This window comes from Pipistrellus kuhlii, unplaced genomic scaffold (genome assembly GCF_014108245.1).
Source record: "Pipistrellus kuhlii isolate mPipKuh1 unplaced genomic scaffold, mPipKuh1.p scaffold_m20_p_9, whole genome shotgun sequence".
Lineage (NCBI taxonomy): Eukaryota > Metazoa > Chordata > Mammalia > Chiroptera > Vespertilionidae > Pipistrellus > Pipistrellus kuhlii.
The window spans coordinates 26,145,744-26,168,618 of NW_023425595.1; the positions used below are offsets into that span (position 1 = coordinate 26,145,744).

Sequence of the window (22,875 nt, forward strand, 5' to 3'; positions counted from 1 at the left end):
ATAATATGAACAATAAAAACTTATTAAAAAAAAAAAAAAAAAAAGGGTAGGTATCTGGGTTGTAGATTTGGCTCCAGCCAGGGCACTTGTGTGGCCTTGCAGGAGGCAACCAATTGATGCTTTTCTCTTTCTCTATCTCCCAATCCCTCCCTTCCATTTTCTCTCTTAAAAAAAAAAAAAAATCAATGGAAAAAAATATCCTCAGATGAGGGAGGGAAAAGTCTGTTGGGAAAGAGGACACATGTACAAAATAAAAGAATTGCATTGAAATGTTTACAGTATTGTATTTCAAGAATAGAATTAGAACTTTTTTCCTCTTTATGTTTTTCTGGGACTTCCAAATGTTTGGCACTGCACATGAATTTGTTTTTACAATTTAAATGTAAATCACAAAAAAGAAACCTGTAAATTTAGTTAACATATATAAAGTAAAAAATGTGTTAGTCCACTCTTACCCTTTCAAGAGAGACAAAACAACTAAGTGCACAGTAAGAAAATGAAAGTCATTTGCCTGGACAGCAATACACATGAAAAAGATCTGGGGAGAGTTCAAGAACTATACTCTTAGTGTGTACAGCACCCAGAATGATGTATCTACAGAAAACAATAGAAACTAGTATAATCAAGATCAGGTAACATTAGCAGATATATAAAGTTTAGGCAATTTGAGGTTATTACATAAAAATATAATTAAAGAAACTAAGAATACCTAAAATAGGGAAGGCAATAAACTGCCACTTCTAGGATTCCTTTGCTTCAAGTACTTGGAAAAATACATGGAACAAGGAAGGGTGAAAGCCTCTTAAAAGGAAATTAAAAAGAAAATAGCATTAATTTAAATAGTGGTTAAAAAAGAATTACTGTCACTTACAGGCTGGGAGCCACACACAATATTCTACTCTTTAAATATCTAATATTTCATTTTCTGGAAGAGAGGGTAGATGCACTTCTATTCCTCCTGCTAATAAACTAAAAATGTTTTGTACAAGGCAAAGTTAAGAAGACATTGAAATGTGAAGAGAAAGCAGAATGGCTAAAGGCCCAAGGGATGAAGGACATGGTGGTTAATTTCCTGTATTTATTTTTTGCCTAACACATTCTGGTCTGAGAGGGCAAACACTAAAAAAGCCCCAAGAAGAGAGTACCCTTCCCTAACTAACTAAGGAAAGGGCAGCCTTATAAAACAGACGACTTTTAGACACTAACCACTATATATTACAGCCAAACATCACAGGGAAAAACAAAACAAAAAAAACTGTTGCCTTCTGTTGCCTTGCCAACACTCTCATCATCAAAGTCTGAGAGAGAAGTCTTAGATTTCCAACATCAGCTGGTTGTAAGAAGGCACTACCTTTTCCCTGACCAAGGTGGTGTCAAAAAAGACCTAGTGGGCAGCAAGGACTTTCATTACAGCCTAGTGGTAAGGAGAGCTTCCTCACTTCTCCATCACTGGAGGTCACATGGAAATAACAAAATGTCTCACCCACTCCCAAACCAGCAGGTGTCCACAGAAGCTTAAAGGGAGCATGAACTTCAATGCTATCCAGCAATAAAAAAAACACCTCTTACTCCTGATTGTAAATAAAGGGGGAATGAGGAACTGGACTCCCACTCCAACTTCCGAATAACAAAGTACTCCCTTTTCCCAGTTGACATGGTATCAGAGGAGGCCTCTTTAAAAAGATTTTTAAAAGATCCATAGTCAGCACACAGCTTGCCCAGCCAGCGTGGCTCAGGGGTTCAGGGTCAACCTATGAATCAGGAGGTCACAGTTCGATTCCTAGGGCACATGCCCAAGTTGTGGGCTCGATATCCAGTGTGGAGTATGCAGGAGGCAGCTAACCAATTATTCTCTCTTACCACTGATGCTTCTCTCTCTCCTCTTTTCTCTCTAAAAATCAATAAAAAAAATATTTTTAAAAAGAGATTCAGAGTCATATCATAATACCCAAAATGTCCAGAATATAATACAAAATCACATGTCAGACCAAGAACCAAGAAAATCTCAACTTGGACGAGAAAAGCCGTCAACAGATACCAACACAGAGATGATGCAAATGTTGAAATGATCTGATAAGGAGTTTAAAATGCCCATCATAAAAACATTCAACAAGCAACTATGAACACACATGAAATAATAATTTTTTTTAAAGTCTCAGCAAAAAATATCAGCTAGGGGCACCCTCAGGCTCCCCTCCCCCCCCCACTTCCCTACCCAACTTTGCAGGGGCCTGAACCCTCAACCCTGCTGAGGGAAGTCTCCTGCTCCCATGGCTAATTAACTTCCCATGCCCAGCTCAAATCGGGACCCAGGTAACATACAGAGACTTGGCCGACAGCAGTTGCCGTCTCACTACAAGACTTGAGTTGTCTTGTACCCGTGGCGTGGGGAAGTGGGTTTTTGATATATAAATCCAGCCCACCACAAGGAATGCTCAGGGCCTACTCAAGAAGGCAAATAATCCTTTCCACTAATATTTACAGGGTAAAATAAGATTGTTGTTAGGGTATTAAATTGGACAGTAAAATAGTAGACAAGTTTTCAGGCTAATTTAAATTGGCTAATTGAAATAAGCGAATATCCTAGAAAAATTAATTGTACTGGACAAAAAGCTGTTCCTAAAGTGTTAATTAACATTTTTATTGGTAGTTCATCTCATGATAAAATTGCATAACATGTAATGAACCTACAGAGGTCACATTATAGTGCAAAAAATTAAAATTTAAAAGACTACATTATATAATTTTCAAAAGCCTCCTAATATTTAAAAAATACGTATTTTATTGATTCTTTTCATAGAGAGGAAGGGAGAGGGATAGAAAGTCTGAAACATCGATGAGAAAGAAACATCATCAGCTGCTTCCTGCACACCCCCTACTGGGGATGTGCCCACAACCAATGTACATGCCCTTGACCGGAATTGAACCCAGGACCCTTCAGTCCGCAGGCAACACTCTATCCACTGAGCCAAACCAGTTTCGGCGTAGCCTCCTAATATTTAAGTCAAAAAAGGGGGGAAAGTAGAAGAATATCATGTAAGGAAAAATATCTTGTAAGTAAATTACATCTAGAAAATTTGTACTTTAGAAAATTGTAATGCTAACAGCAAGACACCTATAAAAAACATACATGGTGTCAAAACAAGCCAGAGGAAAATCATTTGGGCAAAAAATGAAAAAGGATCCCAAGTCAAATTTATAGAAAATATTCCTTTATTAACTTTTGGTCGAGAATATGTTTGTACATTTTCAGAAAACAACTCCGAGACCATGTGGATTCCTGCAACAGAGAGGAATTGATAAGACTACTCCAGCCATGAAGACAGAAGGGAAGCAGTCCAGAGATGGAAGACGCCAACGTCGTTTCCCCGAAAATAAGACAGTCTTATATTAATTTTTTCTCCCAAAGTTGTGCTAGGTCTTATTTTCAGGGGATGTCTAATTTTCGGAGGATGTCTTATTTTTGGGGAAACACGGAAGCAGTCAGCAGCTGTGCGTCACTGCAGGTTGCCCAGGACCAAACCAGAAAGGGTCTGACCTGCATTACCACCATTTGTCCACCATCCAGAACTAAAATATCATTGCTAACATATACACATAAGGAACTGTTTGACATTGAAATTGGGTCTCTAAAGAACTGTTGGCCCAGTAGGAAACTCACTACAGATTGATTCATTTGCCTTTCAATAAAACCATTATTGCTTGTCTCATTTTCGGTTCTTATATTTCTAGTAGGACATGATCTCACTCATCTAGGGGAAATGATGAACATAGACGGATGAACAAGAACAGACCTAGAGACAAGGAGCCATGGATCAGACTGTTGGACCTCAGAGGGAGGGTGGGAATAAAAGGGAGAGATCAACCAAAGGACTTGTGTGCACACATATGAGCCTAACCAGTGGTCAAGGACAATTGGGGGGTGGGGACATGAGAGGAAAGGGGTAGAGAATGGGAATTGGGGGAGGGGGGGGGGAGGACAAATATGTGATACCTTAATCAATAAAAATTTTTTTTAAATAATTTAAAATAAATAAATAAAAATAACAGCTAAAGTACAATAACCAGAACTAAAACTCATTAGTGGGCTCAATAGCAGAATGAAGATGACAGGGAAAATAACCAATGCCTTAAAGAAAAAGAAAAAAGGAAAAAAAAAAAAAAAACAGGCTTAAAAAAATCCCATCTCATGAAACTATAAAAAAAAAAAAAATTCTCAAGCACCTGTAAGACTATAAAAAAAGGATCTAACACTTGTGTAATCCAAGTCCTAGAAGAAAAGGAGAAAGGGGGTGGGTCTGAAAGAGCACTCAAAGAAATAAGTGACTTTATAATGTTGACATATTTGTGGCATTAAAACTGTAACCATGGTTTCCTCTTACTTCTATCCTAAAACTCATCCTACTTTTCTCTTATTCCTTTTAATAGTAGTTGCTCTACTACTGGTAATGGGTAACCCACTAATATGTACTGTATCTAAACTTAGAAATTAAACAAACTGCTCTCAAGAGGGGAGATAATATGCACTTTACTATTCCTGTTATATTTATGTTTCATTACAGCTAAGTTTTCTTCTTTAAAGGTCTTAAATGTTCTTCATTATTACTAAATCAAAGAAGCTGTAACCATGCTCTTTATTTAGAAGCATGGATAATAATCTAAATATAAGAATATCACTTTCTTATAATACTCTAAACATGAAATTATACAACTAAAAATGTTAAGGTTACTTAAAACTATTTAAAGACTTTATTTCCTATAGCGGTAAGCTATAGTATAAAAAGCAATATAATGCAGAGGCAAAAAATCTAGACTAACAACTCTCAAACTAAGGTGGCTGGCTACTTTATTTTGCTGTGTAATCCTATGCAAGTCACTTATCTGTGACTTTCAGGCATCACAAAGAGATTTTTTGATGATCAAAAGAGAAACTTGAAATGCACCATAAGGTATAATATCATATAAAAGGCATTATTATATAATTATCAGTTACTATCCTTATAACAGATTTAAGAAATCCGCAATCCTCAACTATGTTTATACATACAAATTATATTTATATGTTGTTTATATTATTTAAAATTTCAAAAGATAAACTTCTTTGGATAATGTAAATTTCATCAGATGAAAAATCTGCACATACCTAATTTGTTTTCTGATTGCACTTGCCATGGCCTCTCACAAGTTTAAAAACCCACCACCAAAAAAGTAGAGAAAAACGTACTACTAAAAAGTTTATGTAGATTTATAATTTAGGGACACATCTTATACTTTATCACTATGGTCCAGCTCCCTTATTACACAGATGAAAGAGATAAAAAAGAAAGGCCCAGAAAAAGTAAGCAACTAGGGTAAAGTCAAACCAATGAGTTTTCTGATTCCCAAACTACTGTCCTTTTAACTAAGCCAGTTAATATGTAAACCTCTCTCTCAAAGAGCCTACCAAAATTATATCCCTTCTATTTTCATTTGAGTGTAAATTTTCAATATTAACTTAGGACATAAAACATTCATGTAAGTAAAGTGTTTCAAAGAACAAATTTCAGCAATTAAACTTTTAACAATTATAAACAAATTATTAACTTGTTTTGGGGGAGGAAAAAAACATTTTCTTGTCCCCTAATATCTACATAATAAAAATCTAAACTCCTTATAGATATACAAATCCTTCAGAATTTTAAGACACAATGTGCTAAAACTATCTTCTCTCTCAACCCCAGCACCCTAAGAATCTACACCAAACTTTTGCTACTTCTTAAAATGCATTACCAATTTTGTGTTTTAAATGTTATTCCTTCTAACTAAAACTCTGACCTTTTTTTTTTATCCTCACTCAAAGATATGTTTATTGATGAAAGAGAGAGAGAGAGAAACATTAAAACATCCATTGGTTGCCTCCCATAAGTGCCCTGTCAGTGGATCAAACCTGCAACTCAGTTATGTGCCTTGACAAGGACTGGACACTCCAACCAAATGAACCATCTGGCCAGGACTGATCTCCTACTTTACATGGCAATCAAGTCATCATTGGGACCTAGTTAAATGTTACTTTCTCACAGAATCCCCTAAATTAAGCCAACTATTTAGGATTTGTGCTATGCATATAAGAATATTTAGTTGAGCTGAAACCAGTTTGGCTCAGTGGATAGAGAGTCGGCCAGCAGACTGAAAGGTCCCGGGTTCAAATCCGGTCAAGGGCATGTACCTTGGTTGTGGGCACATCCCCAGTAGGGGGTGTAAGAGGCAGCTGATCAATGTTTCTCTCTCATCGATGTTTCTAACTCACTATCCCTCTCTTTTCCTCTCTGTAAAAAAAAAATCAACAAAATATATTTTAAAACATTTTTAAAAAAAGAATATTTAGTTGAAAGGTCATAATCAGAACTGTAACTTCAAGTAGCATATACAATAATAAAAGAGAAACATGCAAATTGACTGTACCTCCACAACGCCCACCAGACAATCAGGAGTGAGTATGCAAATTAACCCAACAAATTGGCAGGTTAATTTCAATACACAGGCACAGAGCAAAGACTGAAGGCTCCAGCCCGAGCGAAGACTGAAGACTGAAGACTGAAGAGGCTTGGCTTCTCCGCTGCGGCCGGAGCAAAGGCCTGGGTCCTGGCTGCCGGCAGCCAGGGGAAGGTAGGCCTATTGCACAAATCTTCGTGCAATGGGCCTCTAGTATTTAATAACTAAAAAATTATTATCAAGAAGTTGGGATATTATCTACCCCACTGAGTGTTAGGGGTAGAGTCCTTACAATATTTTAAGAAAAAGAATTTTCTGAGACTTGCAGTGAGGATGAAAGATTTTTATTTGAGTGAAATTGCATGTCTGGGTTTCTGAAGTGTCCTGGAAGGGCAGCTAGGGATTCAGTAAAGCTAAAAGCAAAGCCAGTGTCCAGAGTTTACATTCCATGTTGCAGCATCAGACTAGTTGTAGTCCATTAGTCCATGGTATGTGGGGGTCCACATGGCTGGGTCCATGAGAGAGACCTGCAAGCCAGGAGTAAGTGCAACACGCCAAGAGCCAAAAGAGCAAACTTCTTTGTTCAGGGAATAAGTATCCCTAATCTCCCTGTGCTTGCAGTAGTCATGTCCAATCTGGGTAATGACCTCTGTTCTTAGGTGTAACTGATAGCAACCAATTTCCCTATGTCACCCCATCTTTACTGGGCATGTGTCTATTCTCTCTCCTGTCCATTCCTTCCCCCAGCAATCTGTGGGGGAATGGACCAGTGGCTCCTACAGAGTGTAAAGCTGCAGCTTCCTGACAAAACTGCTCAAATGACATCCTATAATATTTGGCCTTCCCTTTAGTCCTTTCCTGTTATTCATAACTAGGTTAATTACAAATGTCTCATTATGACTTCATTTTCATTAAACAATAAATATTTATTAGACCACAATGTAGAGCACATTGTGCTGTTCTCTAAAGAAAATAAAGGTGTGAGACAAGAAAAAATTTTATTTAGGTTCTTTTGGCTGGTCTAATCCTCTCTAATAAAAGAGAAACAAACAAATTGGCGGTACCTTTGCCACACCCACAAGCCATGCCCACCAGCCAATCAGTGTAAATATACAACCAAGCTAGCGGTTAATTTGCATATCCAGGCCAGAGGGGAAGACTGAAGACAGCCTAGAAAGAATCCAAGCTGCGAAGAAGCAAGCAAGCCGGGCAAGGGAGCAGGGAAGCAGGCAGGGCAGGGAGAAGAGAGAGAAGCAGGTGGGGCAGCAGAGACCGTAGCAGGAAGCCCTATTGCAGGATCTTCCTGCAAGGGGCATCTAGTAATCAAATAGATACAAAACAGATTAGCAAGAGAAAAGAGACAAATTTAATACATACATATGTATGGGAACCCACGTCCATGAGAGATTCAGAGACCATATGTATAACAGGTTCAAAGCCAGAAAGGGAAAATGGGTATATATCACATTCTGATCTAGGAATGAGGTAAAGCATCTTGAGGTTTCAGAAGGTAGTTGCAGGAGAGCACATGTTCAGTAATTAGTAGTTTGCTCTATCCTACAGATAGGTCCTAAAAGGTTATTTCTGATAATCCCTTATTATGGGCAAGGGCCCCAATTCAAGTTTTTCTAGGTAAAGGGAGGGGCAGAAGTTTCTCTTGAGCCTGCAGCTAAAGTTGCCATTAGCTCAAAACAATTCTCATACCACAGAGGCACATCTTGGGGTGACTCATTCTGAAGCCCCATAAAGATAATAACAGTAATGAAGATAGTCAAAGTAATGAGGAGCTAACATGTATGTAGTGCTTATTATGTGGAAGACACTTTACATGTATTAACTCATTTAATGTTCCCAACAATCCTAGGAGGTAGTTACTAGTATCTCATTTAACTAAGGTACTGAGAAGTTCAGTAACTTGCCCAACTTCACAAAACTAGTATTTGAACCCAGGTACTCTGGCTGTCCTGACTTTTAATAGCTTCTTATCTAGCCAGGACCGGTTTGACTCAGTGGATAGAGCATCGGCCTGTGGACTGAAAGGTCCCAGGTTCGATTCCGGGCAAGGGCATGTACCTTGGTTGCGGGCACGTCCCCAGTGGGGGCTGTGCAAGAGGCAGCTGATCGATGATCCTCTCTCATCGATGTTTCTAACTCTCAATCGCTCTCTTTTCCTCTCTGTGTAAAATCAATAAAAAATATATTTTAAAAAAATAGCTTCTTATCTAATAAAGGCATTAAAGTAACAAGTAACTTATAATAAAGGGGTATAATTTTTTAAATGCTGACAACTACAATGATATGATAGTTCAAGGCTACGAAAATGTAATCAGGTTGAAAGAGGAGATCAGGAAAGGTTTCTTGTAAAAGTAAGAGAGGCTGGATTTTGCTGGTTAGACAGAATTTTTAAGAGTATGCTTTTTAAAAATCATCAAAATTCAATACATTTATCTTAGTCATTTTCATAAAACAGTACTCTCTCAAAAATGGGTTGTAGCAATAGTTTTATGTAAGTGAAAATATATCCATGGTTACTTTAAATATGCCTGGTTCGGCTTAACTCCATTAAACAAAAGAACAGGACAATTATTATTGCTCCTACACCTACAAACAAAGTAAATGGAAGTATGCAGTAGAGCAGAGAGTAGATATGTTTACTCATACTATACAAATGAAAATAAGTTCAAAAATATATGTGCTCTTTAAGAATCTTGATGTAAAAGATCACATTATTTTACAATCATTTGCCATCACTGCCAAACACAATCATTTTGCCAAAGGTTTTTTAACAATGCAGAATATTGGTACAAAACTAAATATTAAGCCAGTAATACCTGGGAAAAACACTTTAAAATATGTGTAATAAGTCTCACAGAAGAACATGCCTCTGCATTTCATGACACCTAAACATGTTGCCTGAACTGAAGAAGATCCTTAATACCAATGAATCAGTTTAAAAAGTAGTTATCTTCTAGAACACATGTGTCAAACACAAGGCCCGCGGGCCAAATCCGTCCCGCCAGGCCTTGCAATGTGGCCCGCACCGCGCTGTCATCACTGCACTCCGCTGCGTTTCCATCACAATGACAGTTTATGACTGTTCAGTAAACCATTCGGCCCGCGATTTAGGCTGGATTTTAGATTTTGGCCCCTTCTCTGATTGAGTTCGACACCCCTGTTCTAGAACCTTAATTTAAATATGTATTTAAATCTATATTTAATGCTATGTTTTTACAACCCCCTATTTTTTTTTTTACATAATCTTTTCTTTCCAATTTGGGCTACGATGATATACTAATATTCTAGAAATGTACTAACCCTCTCCCCCTCCATTTTGGCCAAAAAAATTACAGTGTCTGGGCACTAAGATACAAAAATAAATAAATAAATAAATAAATAAATAAATAAATAAAATTTCATGTGACTAATCCAAAAAATGGAAAATAAAAAAGAGGCAAGAATGTATCTAAGAATGTACCTAAGTACTTAAATAGTAGTTTTCATGTAAAGTCAAAGTTCATCAGTTTAAAAATTGGATAATAAAAACAAATTTCTATTACTCACACAGGGCAAGGGAGCAGCAGGGACAAATAAAGGCATATAGCACATTTGGGAACAATAACTAATGTAGGCAAATGTATCTAAAACAAAATTAGCTTGGGGCAGGACATCAAAACATTAAGTTAGGAATTTCTGGTTAAAGAGGATAGACTTAAAAAAGCATTTAGCTCTGAAACTTCAAATATTTCTGAAACAAGAGTAAAGAAATTCTTTAAAAGATCACAAACCAGAAACAATTTTAGAAGCTGGAAAGCAGAACAGGTGATAATGACTATTACACTTGAGAAAGCTGAATCCTACATTACTAGCCTAGAGGAAAACCAAAGACACCTGGTTTACATCACATTTACATTTATACCAAAATACCACTAAAATCCTTAGAAATGCGGTTGGTTCCAGGGGGAGAAAGGACAACTCTTCCTCACAGAATTCCAATTAATTATTGTAGAAATAATGAGGGAAATAAAAATTGCTACTAGAATATAGCAGTAATAAGGATGCTAAAATTAATGGACATAAACTTAAGCAGAAACAGGATATCTGCATGGTCCAAAATATTTAGTAAAGTGGAAAATATTAACTTTACAATATAGAAATCTAGCAGACACCACCTTAATTAACCAAGTGATCAAGGATAACATCCCCAGTAGTACATGCCAGCATCATGTCTCCCCGCCATCTTCAAATGGTATACTGAGAAGGACATGTCTATGATATCCCCCTCTTTAATTCATAACCTCACTCTAATCATGAATACACACCAAATACAAATTGAGGGTCATTCTACAAAATAACTGATCAGTATTGTGCAAAAGTGTCAAGGTCATGAAAGGGGGGAAATAAAACAACAACTAAGAAATGGTCACAGATAATAGGAAACTAACCTGATTTGACAACTAAATTTAATGTGGGATCCTGAATTTGGATCGTGGAACAATAAATTAGTGAAGAATAAAATCTGAATAAATTTTGTAGTATAGTTAGTAGTATTATAGTAAGGTTAATCTCTTACTTTTCATAATATGTTATAACAGAAGAACCAGCTTGGTGAAGGGTATATGGGAATCCTATATTATTCTTGCAACTTTCATTAAAAAAAATTAAAAATAACCTAAACGGCTCAAAAATGACAGTTTCAGATATGCTGAGATAAGGGAGGAGTTCAAATTAGAACAGACTGAAGTCTGCTTAAAATAACCCCAGATTCTCTCTTCTACTCACCCACCCTGGCAAAAGACTGAGCAATCTCTGGAGAGCATAAAACAGCGTATCTCTGGACTAGAGGACACCAGGTTCAACTGAATTTGAGGAGGGCTACCCCGAACACTGGGGAAATTAAAAAAAAGTGTACGTACTTGCATATTTTATGATGAAACCCACATACCCATTTCCTATTCAGATCCCAAGCTTTTTCCCTTTGGGCAAAAGACCAAACACCTTTTCTGCAATACTAATCCAGCACAAGAGAAAAGATATGTCACTGGGAGTCTGCAAGGAAATTATAATTAGTACCCTCTATCAACTTATAGGGGAAACCATAGTCACCTACTGGCAGAACTTCCATTCAGCTTTTTTTAAAATTGCAATTAAATTTTGGAAGGTGACATCCTATATAATAAAAGTCTAATATGCAAATTGTCCCCTCAGCCAGTTCGACTGGGAGTTCAACCAGGGGGTGAGGCCAATGGGCCAATCACCCACAGCTGCTCCCCATGGCTGACCCTGTCCCTAATTGCGCCCCCCCCCCATTGGGGGCAGGGCTGGCTGGCTGGCTGGCCAACCTCTCACTTCTCCTCCCTCCGGCTGGCTCAGCTCAATCACCCCCAATCGGGGCAGGCCAGTTAGACCTCACCCATGCATGACTTCATGCACCAAGCCTCTAGTTGGTTAATAAGATTATATAGGTTTCAAGTGTACAATTCTATGGTATACCACCTGTATCTTGCATTGTGTGCCCAGCACCCAAAGTCAAATCTTCTTCTATCACCATATATTTGACCCGCTTTACTGATATTACCCCCCACCTACACTCTGGTAAGCCCCATACTGTTGTCTGTGTCCATTCAGCTTTTCAAGGTACTTCTCTTAAATAAGTGTTGACTTCCAAGAATCACCAAACATCTAAAGTAGGGGTGTCGAACTCAATCAGAGAAGGGGCCAAAATCTAAAATCCAGCCTAAATTGCGGCCGAATGGTTTACTGAACAGTCATAAACTGTCATTGTGATGGAAACGCAGCGGAGTGCAGTGATGACAGCGCGGTGCGGGCCACATTGCAAGGCCTGGCGGGACGGATTTGGCCCGAGGGCCTTGTGTTTGACACATGTGATCTAAAGAAAGCTCCCAATAAAAAGACAAGGGTCAAAGCAATAGAACAAAAGGAAATTTGGAGAAAAGAGAGACCATGCAGAAAAGAAAACTACCAATAATTTCCTAAAAAAGAGAAAGACACTGCACCAAAAACAAAAATAGGATATAATTTAAAAATCTTTCCAGAAAAAAAAATAGTGCTTGAAAATTAAACTTGATAGCAGAAATAAAACATTAGTAGAACTGGAAGATAAAGTTGAGAACAATTTCCCAGAAAACACGAAAAAAAAAGAAAAAAAAAGAGAGAGAGAGAGAAATGGAAAATAGATGAAAATAGACAAAATTAGAGAAACCACTCAGTAAACCTAACAGCTAAACAATAGGGATTCAAGAGAGAACATAAGAAACAAAGGGGGGGGGGATTATTTAAGGAAATTTCTCTGAACTGATGACACACATTCAAGATTGGATATTACCCTGAACCCAGCAGAAATGGATTAAAAACAGACCTATTCCAAGACACACTACAGAAATTTCATAACTCTAAGTAAAAAGATTATCCAAGCTTCCAGAAAAAAAAGTTTAGTGAAAAAGAATTTTTAGACATCTGATATCCCAACTGCAACACGGGGGGGGGGGCGCGACAACAATGAACCAATGTTTTCAAAATTCTAAGAGAAAATTACTTCTGATGGAGAATTCTCTGCCCAGCCAAACACTTTATAAAGCAAGGGGATAGAAACATTTTCAGACATGTGAAGTCTTGAAAAAATTATATCCCATCTAGAAGGCTATTGAAAGTGGTCCTTCAAAAAATGAGAAGGTAAGCAAAAAAAGATGAAGACATCAAATATAGAACCAGGAGCTCCAAAAGAAGAGAGACCTGAGAAGAGAAGATGACAGTAGAGGCAGCAGCAGGAATTCAAGGAAATTCAAACAAAAAACTGATAGGTCAGGACCTAGTAATTTTATAGAAATTTTATACACTTGAGAAGAGAGTTAGGATTAAACCAGGCTTTCTCAATCGTAACACTAATGACATTTTGGGACACATAATTCTTAGCTGTGGGGGACTGTCCTGTGCAGAATGAAATCTGACAGCATGGCTGGCTTCTGCTCACTAGATTATCAGTAGCACACTCCCTGCCTCCCTCCACCTACCTAACATTGCCAAGTGTCCTCTACATTGCCCCCAGCTGAGAGCCACTTGGCTAAATTAATAAATATCTAAAAAACTAAAAAGCAAATTTATAAAAATATTAACTTAGGGAAAACAATCACAGTAAACTACATGGCTCAACTGTGAATAGTTGAAAGTCTCATTGATATAAACTGTGAGTATTAATGTATCCAAACAATTTGAATATGACAATAGGGAGGGTTGAGAAGTGTGTCTTTGTGTGGGTGGCAATATTGGTAAACCATTTCTTTCTCTGTGGGAAGTCAGTCGATAGTCCCTTAAAATGAAAAATCAAGAAAGAATATTATTAGCGTGCTATTTTAAGATATGGAGCTAAATATCAAAAGAATGAGTTGAATGTAGTTGCTTCTGAAATAGAGGGGAGAAAGATTGTGCAGAGAGTTATAGTTTTTGTTTAATCCTGCAGAGCTTTTCAACTTTTAAATGTGCGCATATATAACTTTGATAAAAATTAAATTTAAAAAATCAATTGAGAGCTGAAACCGGTTTGGCTCAGTGGATAGAGCATCAGCCTGCAGATTGAAAGGTCCCAGGTTCGATTCCGGTTAAGGGCATGTACCTTGGTTGCGGGCACATGATCAATGTTTCTCTCTCATCAATGTTTCTAGCTCTCTATCCCTCTCCCTTCCTCTCTGCAAAAAATCAATAAAATATATTTTTAAAAAATCAGTTGAGACTAGAATATAGACTTTCCAACTGGTTAAGGCCACATGAACTTTAACAACTATACAACTTTAAGCAAGTTACTTAACCTCTCTAAGCCTTACTGTCTTTATGTTCGAAATAAATAATGAAAAGTAGCTATCTGAAAAGGCTGTGATAGAAGTTAAATAAGATACTATATGTAATTGTTTAGTATAGTGTCTGGCACATAGTAGTGTGTATAAATAGCACCCGTTATTTAATTTCCAATAGAGGGTACTAATTATAAAATTTAAAACAGGTAAATCCTAATATCATCTGTTTTAAAAAATAATTCTGGCAGTTGTGAGAAGGATGGGTAGGAAAGAGAAGAGCTTAGAAGCCAAGAGACCATTAGAAAAGCTACATTTGAGTGAGAAAAGAGAGGGACTCAGAACCATAAATAGGAAGATAAGGGTACAAGAGGTATTTTCCAAGTGATGAACCACCTACAGTGTATGTGAAAAAAAGAAAAAATGAGGAGTCAAAAAAATGCTCCGAATGTATGCAACTAAATAGATGGTGATGACACTAAATGAGTAAGAGAATACAAAGAAAGAATTATGTTAAAGGAGGATGTAAGGGAGAAAAGACAGATGAGATTGATACTACAACACTAAGAATACATTTCTATATAAATAACTATCTCACAAACTACAATCAGATCATGTAAATTTCTTTTTTTAGTAATGTACATGGCTCACTGTTGAAACATACATAGTCCAATAATCCAGATATCCAGAAACAGCAATTGTTAATATTTCAGAGTATTCCTTCTAAATTTTTCAATGCATATAACCCTAAAGAGTTTATTTTTTTCATGACAAAAGTGGAATCATATACAACTCTGCATTCAATTATTAATAAATATTTCCAATGATAAGTGAAATACTAATGACTTATGTTAAACACTTCAATTTATGTAAACCACTAATTAGTGTTACCTGACATACTTGCCTCTTACTATAAAGGAGAATCAATACCCCAAATTTTAGAAAAAATGCTAATTTTAAAAGAACCACCAAAAACAACAATGTCTACTGCAGTCCAGTTTCTCAAGTAATTTAATTAGGAGAAATAATATTAAAATAACATTTATTTGACATGCTCCAGAATAGATATTGATGATTTTATAAAAACAAAACCACACAACAGAGATGAAAAACAAGTTGTTTCAATGATTTTGGGGGGTTTTCAATAGCAATGGCCCATATATAGTTGTGAGGTGGCTGTGAAACTCAAATGGTTTAATACATACAACGCACATACAAGAGTATCTGATATATAATAAATGCTTAATAAATATTGGTTATTACTACCATTATCATTAGTTCCAGGCGGAAGTAATGCTTACTGCATGGAAAAGAGAAGCAGAAAAAGCAACAATAAGATATGAAACTGCATTCTTTTTCTTTCATTTTTCCATCTTCTCTACATTTATATATTCCTGGGACACCACTTTAAGTGTTTCAGTAAAAAGTATTATTTTAAAAGCATTAGTAAATATGCACCCTATCCCTAATCTATAATAATAAAAGTGTAATATGAAAATCAACTTAACGGCTGAACAGTGGAACTGTCAGGACAACCACACTAAGACACCCACTGTTGCCAGGTTAGCCAAGGAGGGTGCGATGCAATTGGTCAGGGGCCGAGCCAATACCTACAGAGGGAGGTCCAGGCCAATGGCCAGGGGCAATCAATTGGGGACAGTGGGTGGGGGGGACTTCCGTGATTGCCCAAGGAGGGTGGTCCAGGTCACCCCTGCGGAGCAATCAATGGGGGGGGGGGGCTCCAAGGAAAAGGGGGGTGTAGTGGTGGACGCTGGCAGCACCAGGCCAAGGCGGGTGTAGGTAGGGGGGCCATGAGGCAGCAGGGGCCGAGAGGGAGCCTGGGCTATGAGGCCCACCCTTGCACAAATTTTGTGTATTGGGCCTCTAGTTATAAGATACTTGAGCGCCCTGGCTTGATTTGGATCAGTGGTAGAGGGTAGGCCCATTAAGGTTTCGAGAGGCAACCAATGGATGTGTCTCTCCCTCCCTCCCTTCCACTCTCTAAAAATCAATGGAAAAATATTCTTGGGTGAGGATTAACAACAACAAAAAGATACTTGAGGGAAGAATTAATTTTTTGTATTTCTTCTAAATGTTCCCTATATAGCAAAGTACAATAATATGCACAATGAATACTCAATAAATATTGTCATAAATTCATATAAGGAAACAATAAAAACAACAAAGCAATAAATACAAATTGTGAGATCTCAAAGCCCGTGTCAATATACAATAATTCAAAGACATATAATAGAATGAAAAAATGAGATGAAAAGCTTTATTGTTAACCACAATGAACAGACCACATTCTCCTTGCTCTTCTCTGTGCACAATAATTTAGGAGGAATACTAAAAACACTATCTAAAAGAGAACAACTGAGAAACAGTTCAGAAACTGAGATGCTCAGACCGTCTGTAGAACAGAGAGGGTTTGGTTTGCCCTCCTGCTCTCATCCTCCACTTTCAGCAATGAGAAAAAGGCATCCTATGGAAAATGATTAAAGATTTCTCTCTTGTCCAGAGGCAACTATCAAAAGATGGTCACAACGGAGATCAAGACTTCTCTCAACTCAAAAAACTTAATAGCTTTCTTCTAAGCCAAAGATATTGAGAGAGCTTAGTTATGAAAGTATTCAAGCAAGGGCTGGAAAACAGCTTGCCAAGGACTCTGTGGAAAACATCCAAGCAGGAGTCATCAATTAGAATTTTAAGTTTCCATACAACTCTGTAACTACATCAATGAGTATTACTGAATACCTGCTCCAGGAAGGACACTGTCCTAGACCTATAATAAATACAAGACAACAGAGAGAAACATACAAAGATCTCTGCTGCCAAGAAATGTATAATATATAAAATGTATATTACAGTTTGAGACCATAACAGATATCACAAAGTATTATTTGTTCATTGCCAAATGAATTCTATTCACATACAAAGGTCTTCTAAGAAGGAGAAATCCCTAAAGTTAGTTTTTAGAAAGCGCTTTTTAGAATAAAGATATGAGGTACTTGGGGGGAGGGGGGGAGGCAAGGAAGAAGAATGTGTTTGAAAGTTAGAAAGAAGTAGGAAAGGGAGAATAGCAGAGATAGAAATGAAAAGCAAATTAGAAACCTGTTTGGCTGCATTAAAAACTTGTTTCATGGAAGAAGAGCTAAGCTGAAAGGGCAGGTTGTGGCCAGAATCTAACTGTACTGGGCCTTGAAAATCAAGCTAAGTAGTTTCAAATTTATCCTTCATACAGCAACTATAGCAACTTCTGAACTCTGTTGTAGCCATAGACAATGGTAAATAATTAGTACATTGCGGGGGATGGAGGAGGTTGTAGGGGGTGGGGGGAAGATAATCATGGCTACATTACAAAAAAAAAAACAAAAAAAAAACTGAATTACTATACTGAAATGTGAATTTCATGTATTCCATATGTCACAGAGTATACTTTTGATTTTTTTTTCAACAATTTGAAAATGTCAGACTCTTAACACACAGGCCATACAAAAACAGGCTGTGGGCTGGATGTGGCCCAGGGGCTACAGTTTGTCAAGCCCTGTACTGCACTAAGCTGTCTTCTTCAGCAACCCTCTTAGGTACATTTGTCCTTGAGCTTCAGGGACCAGAATAATATATTACTCATTCAACATGCATGAATGCACACACTTACCCAAAATCTAAATCTAGTAGGGGTCAGAGGTTCTCTATACAAAGGTCCTCAAAAAACTTAATAACAACAAGAATTCTCTAATTCGCCATTAGAACAGAAGACATTTTAAAATTTTGTTATTTTCACATAGTAACCATTTAAGAGAGTTACAAGTTATTCTTATAGAGCCTCTTTGATACTTGGCGTGATCTGTAAAATAGAGTTTAATCCAAGGGACTGTCTGTTCTAGCCTTACTTCTGTCATTTACTCATTATATGACCCTGAACAAGTCAGTCTCAATCCTCTGGCCAGAATTTTTTCATCTATAAAGTGAAGGGGTGTAAGCTACTGGAGGATCACTGTGCTCTCTCAGCTTTAGCACTGTATGGTTCTACTCCTATTTGAAAAGAACCAGCGAGGAGACTACAAACACCAGACAAAAGTGATAATTGAGGACACAGAATAGGAGAGAAAGGCATTGACTAAATGAGTGGGCAAACAGGATAAACAGGTAGAAAAAGAGACCAACAAAGTATAGTTTTACTATAATCAGAGAATGCATTCCTTTTAAGTATAAAATGCATAAATAAAAAATAAATAAATAGAAGCAAGCAAGAAAAATTCAAGGAATATGGCCATAAAAAATAAAAAAAACAACAACAACAACAACAAAAAACCAACTAATTAGCTATCTAAAAACAAAGGCAAGGAGTTCAAATGACAGTCTTAAGATCCGAGAGTACTGTGCATGCTTCCAGAAATCATGAGATGAACCAATGTAAAAGAAAAGACTGGAGTGTAGGTAACAGAAAATAAAGGCACATGGTCCAGAAAAAGTAGGAAAAAAAGTTGGGGTGAACTTGAAGCCTCAGTTAGTAAGGGAGTTAGTCTTAAAGAAGAGGCTTTTTTTTTTTTTTACCTTAAAATCCAAAAAAGGGGGAGGGGGGGAGAGAAAGCATTACAGTACCAGTTTTCATGTTTTCTATACATCACATTTTAGGGAAATAAATCTAACGTTAGCTTTTCTTAAAGCAGAGTTCCACCTATATTATACTTTCTAATGGCCACAAAATTAGGAAAACTATTTGTCACAGGTACATAATTTCAACATCACCAGAGCCTGCTTTAAGTGGCAACAAATTGCTACAAAGCAACTTAAAAAGGCAAAAAGGATTTTTTTTTTTTTTTTTTAATGAACGTTACTCATAAATACCAAGATCCTACTGCGGAGCTCATTTCAACAGACACCTGCCTCTATGGAAATATACGGGAAATAAACACATCCAATGCTGTAGGCTGAAGTTTAACCAGTTAAAAAACATTACCTTTGTATACGTTGAAACTATGTATAAAGCCAACAGAGATACTATTTATACGTTTGAAAATTCCCTGGCCAGATGCATTCATTTTCGACTACTCAGGAGCAGCCAAGAACTCGAGGCTTCTCCTATCACCCGCTTTTAAGAATTTAAGAAGTCACCCCAAACTGGCAAACACACCCCAACTTTAGCCAAAAAGTAGTCCAGCTCCCCATATGGCAATGCCAGGCGACCTCCCACACCTTCCCGTCAAGTCACATTCACTGCTTTGCCGGGATCTCCCCGGGCCCCATGCGGACAGGCCAATCGCACCACCAAGAACCAACAAGCAGTTCGCAAAAGTCTTCGGTTAGCTCTGCCCTCCCACCGGTCCCCAGTCCGGGGGTGTCGATTTCACAAGCCCTGAAAGTTATCCACCGCCCGCCACTGTCAAAACCAGAAACACCGTCAACCCCGGCGGCCCCATCAAGAACTGTTTCAGCATTTTATTTTATTTTATTTTATTTTATTTTATTTTATTATTTTCTTTGAAATGACCCATCTTGGCTCGACAGGTTCCATAAGTACTTTTTAAAAGGCCACCTTCTCGCCCCCAAAGCGGGACCTGATTCCTTCCAGTTCGCTCCTTTATTTGTCTAGCCCCACACACCTCGAGGGGGGTGGGTGGGGGTGGGTAGAGGTCTCTACTTCTTAGGCTGCCTGGATCCAGTCGGGTCCCTAACTGCTCGCCGCCCCTACCAGGCTCCCCACCCTCCTCCCCGCCTCCAACCACCCCACCACCCCTCCTCCCGGCCCCACACCCGGGCCCGCACACGAGCTGGGCCTGCACGGAGGCTGGGCCCGCAGCCCGCCCCTCGCCCGCCCGGGCCTGCGCTGCTGCCTCCGGCGGCCGCAGGCCTCGGGCCTAGCCTCCTCCGCGGGCCCCTCACCTCTTTAGGGACCAGTTGGTTCTCCTCGCCGGGCACCATCGCTCAGACTCCGGCCGCTCCTCTCCGCCCTGCCGGGGAAGGGGGGAGTGGGGAGGTGCGGCGGCTCAGGAGAGAACGGCGGCAGGCATCCTACTCGCCGCCCGCGCTCCTGCCACCGCGGAGGCCTCACCCTGGGCCTGACACCAGCGCGCAGAGACCGACCCACCGCTCGGCTGCCGCTGCCGCCGCCGCCGCCGTCGCCGGAGTTGTCGGCCCCTCCCCCCGCCCGCGGCTATCAATGGAAAAATGGCGGCAGCCGCTCTCGCGAGAATTCGGGCCGCGGGGCTCCGCCGAGCCCGGCGCCTGGCGCCCGAGGTGAGGAGGCAGCTGTCGCTCGTGTTTAACGACTTCGGGTCTTCCTCGGCCCCGAGGGGAACCCAATTGGAGGAGCGGCCGCCTTGCCGACGCTTTTCCGGAGAGGGATTCTGGGCCGTCCACCTCGGGACTCCCTCTGCCGGCGGCAGAGGAGGGGCCAGGCCGCCGAGTCCTCCCTGCCCGCCGGGCAGACCCAGGCGCCTCAGGCCCGTTTCTTCCCCGATCGCACCTCCGGTACTGCTCTCCCAGCCGGAGCGAAAGGCGCCCGAACTTCACCCCCTCCACTTGGGCCGGGAAGAGAAAGCACCCCGGGCTAACCCCACCTCCGCCCGCACCACGGCCCGAAGCAGAAAGGGCCGCTTTCTTTCCCCCTTTCCCCTTTTCCCTATCCTCCCGGCGGCCAAGCTAGAGAGGCAACGGGCCAGCTCCTGCTAGGGGAGGCCGCAGCCCTGGCCTCAGAGCAGTGGGGTACTCCCCCCCTCCCCCCTACACACACAAACTCTCTCCCCTCTGTCACCCTCGCCCCCACAAACACACACACCTCCATTACAGCTGCATTCCCCTGCAGCCTTCAAAGGCACTTCCTTCTGCAACAGGTTCACGCCTGGGACTGAAATGGCTTCAGGGAGGAGGGTTGCAGCTTGAACCTGTGATCCTCTTTTTTAAATGTTTTTCAGAGGACTTTCATCTCCTCTAGCACTAAGCATTGTGCAATAATTATTTTTCCAAATCCTCCTCATTTCTCAAAATTTTCCTTTTATTAACCAACGTCACCCAGATAGATTTCATTCTTTAAAAACTTTCTTTATGAAGACTGAGTGGGGTGTCCATCAGGAAGACTCCTGTGGACACAATGACTTGGCAGCACGCTGAGATAATAGAAGCCTCCTTGTTCCTAACACCCACCGCCTTAACTACCTCCACCTGTGCTCCTCCAAACTGCTTTTGATTGCACTCTTATTACCAAATAGGAAAAAAAAAAAAAAAAGTTTATATTCTTATGTAAGTCACATACATGTCCTGTTGGGTAGGATACAAAACATTTTTTATTATTTAAAAAGGATAAGATAGCCGAAACCGGTTTGGCTCAGTGGATAGAGCTGACTGAAGGGTCCCAGGTTCGATTCCCATCAAGGGCATGTACCTTGGTTGTGGGCATATCCCCAGTGGGGGGTGTGCAGGAGGCAGCTGATCAATGACTCTCTCTCATCGATGTTTCTAACTAACTCTCTCCCTTCCTCTCTGTAAAAAATCAATAAAATATATATTTTAAAAGATAAACATTTAAAGTAATGTAAGAGTTATTTTTAGATTAATGATAGAAAATCCTTGTTACTCTCAGTAAAAATATCTAGTGAAAGCAATATGATTGACTAGGTTTCCATGTTTGTAAAAATCTTTAATATCTTGTGAAAGTTATTCAAGTGTCTGATTCAATCTTTAGATTATTTCTGTACTCCATTTTAATGGCCTTCCTGAGCTGAAAAAGATAACTCACAAAGATATGTAGATCCTAATGGAAGAAGTACATCTTTAGCGGCTCTTTCTAATGCGTTTCCATTTTTATCACTTCCATCCACCAACCATGGAAAGTTTTTGTAGAAATTCAACAATTTTCCCTGTTGTCAGCCAGAAGATGTTGCTTTTTTATATTCTTAATGAATGGGTTCAAAACTCTCTGGAATCATTGCTGGGAGGATTTTTAAATAGGTTAGGAAATTCTGTCCTCAAGTTTTAGTGTACATGTATGCTTTTTTTTTAAGGTTCTAATCTTGTCTATAAAATTTTGATATTTTTGTTCATCACAGATTTTTGCATTCATTTTGACTTTTTAAAATGGTCATCTTGATTACTGAGTTTTGGGGCCTCCCTTAAAGTGTTCACCAGAGATGAATGCCACACTTGCCTCATGGTAGTTCCAGCCTTGGATAGAATACATACATTATTTTGCATCAAAATCACGTAGTAATGAATGTGTCCAAATCTCTGATTTCAAAATGTCATCTCCACTACTTAATAAGATGACTTCTTTAGAGCTCATACTAGAAATAGACATGTCATCACTAATCTTGTCATTTTTGCTTATGCTTGCATTATGATCTCCAACTTATGTTTTCTTTCCAGAAATCTTTTTTAGCTACTTTAATTTTAATGGGGGTTAGTTCAATGAAATAATAATGTAATTAGGAAGTCTGCTTAGCCCAGAACACATAAACTAGAATAAATCACAATATATTGAAAGAAAAGAAATTCCTGAATTATTCTCCACCTTGCATAATTTGCACTTTTCACTCTAATAATGAGATGCCAGTGTAAATCTATATAGTAAATATTTGTAAAATATTTTATTTTTGTTCTC

General features: G+C 39.0%; 1 protein-coding gene across 8 annotated transcripts in view; it reads right to left on the bottom strand.

Annotated features, from left to right (window-relative positions):
* Positions 1–20,700, bottom strand: part of USP47 (ubiquitin specific peptidase 47) — an 89,527-nt gene extending 68,827 nt beyond the window's left edge. For 2 of the 8 annotated variants that reach the window (XM_045577523.1, XM_036428035.2), the window contains exon 1: positions 20,163–20,557. In XM_045577523.1, the coding sequence (XP_045433479.1) occupies positions 20,163–20,201 (39 nt within the window). In that variant the 5' untranslated portion in view covers positions 20,202–20,557. Of the gene's footprint in view, positions 1–20,162 lie in introns of all 8 variants that reach the window. The other 6 variants (XM_036428037.2, XM_036428034.2, XM_036428036.2 and 3 more) reach the window with 6 other exon arrangements.
* Positions 20,701–22,875: the final 2,175 nt, after the last annotated feature.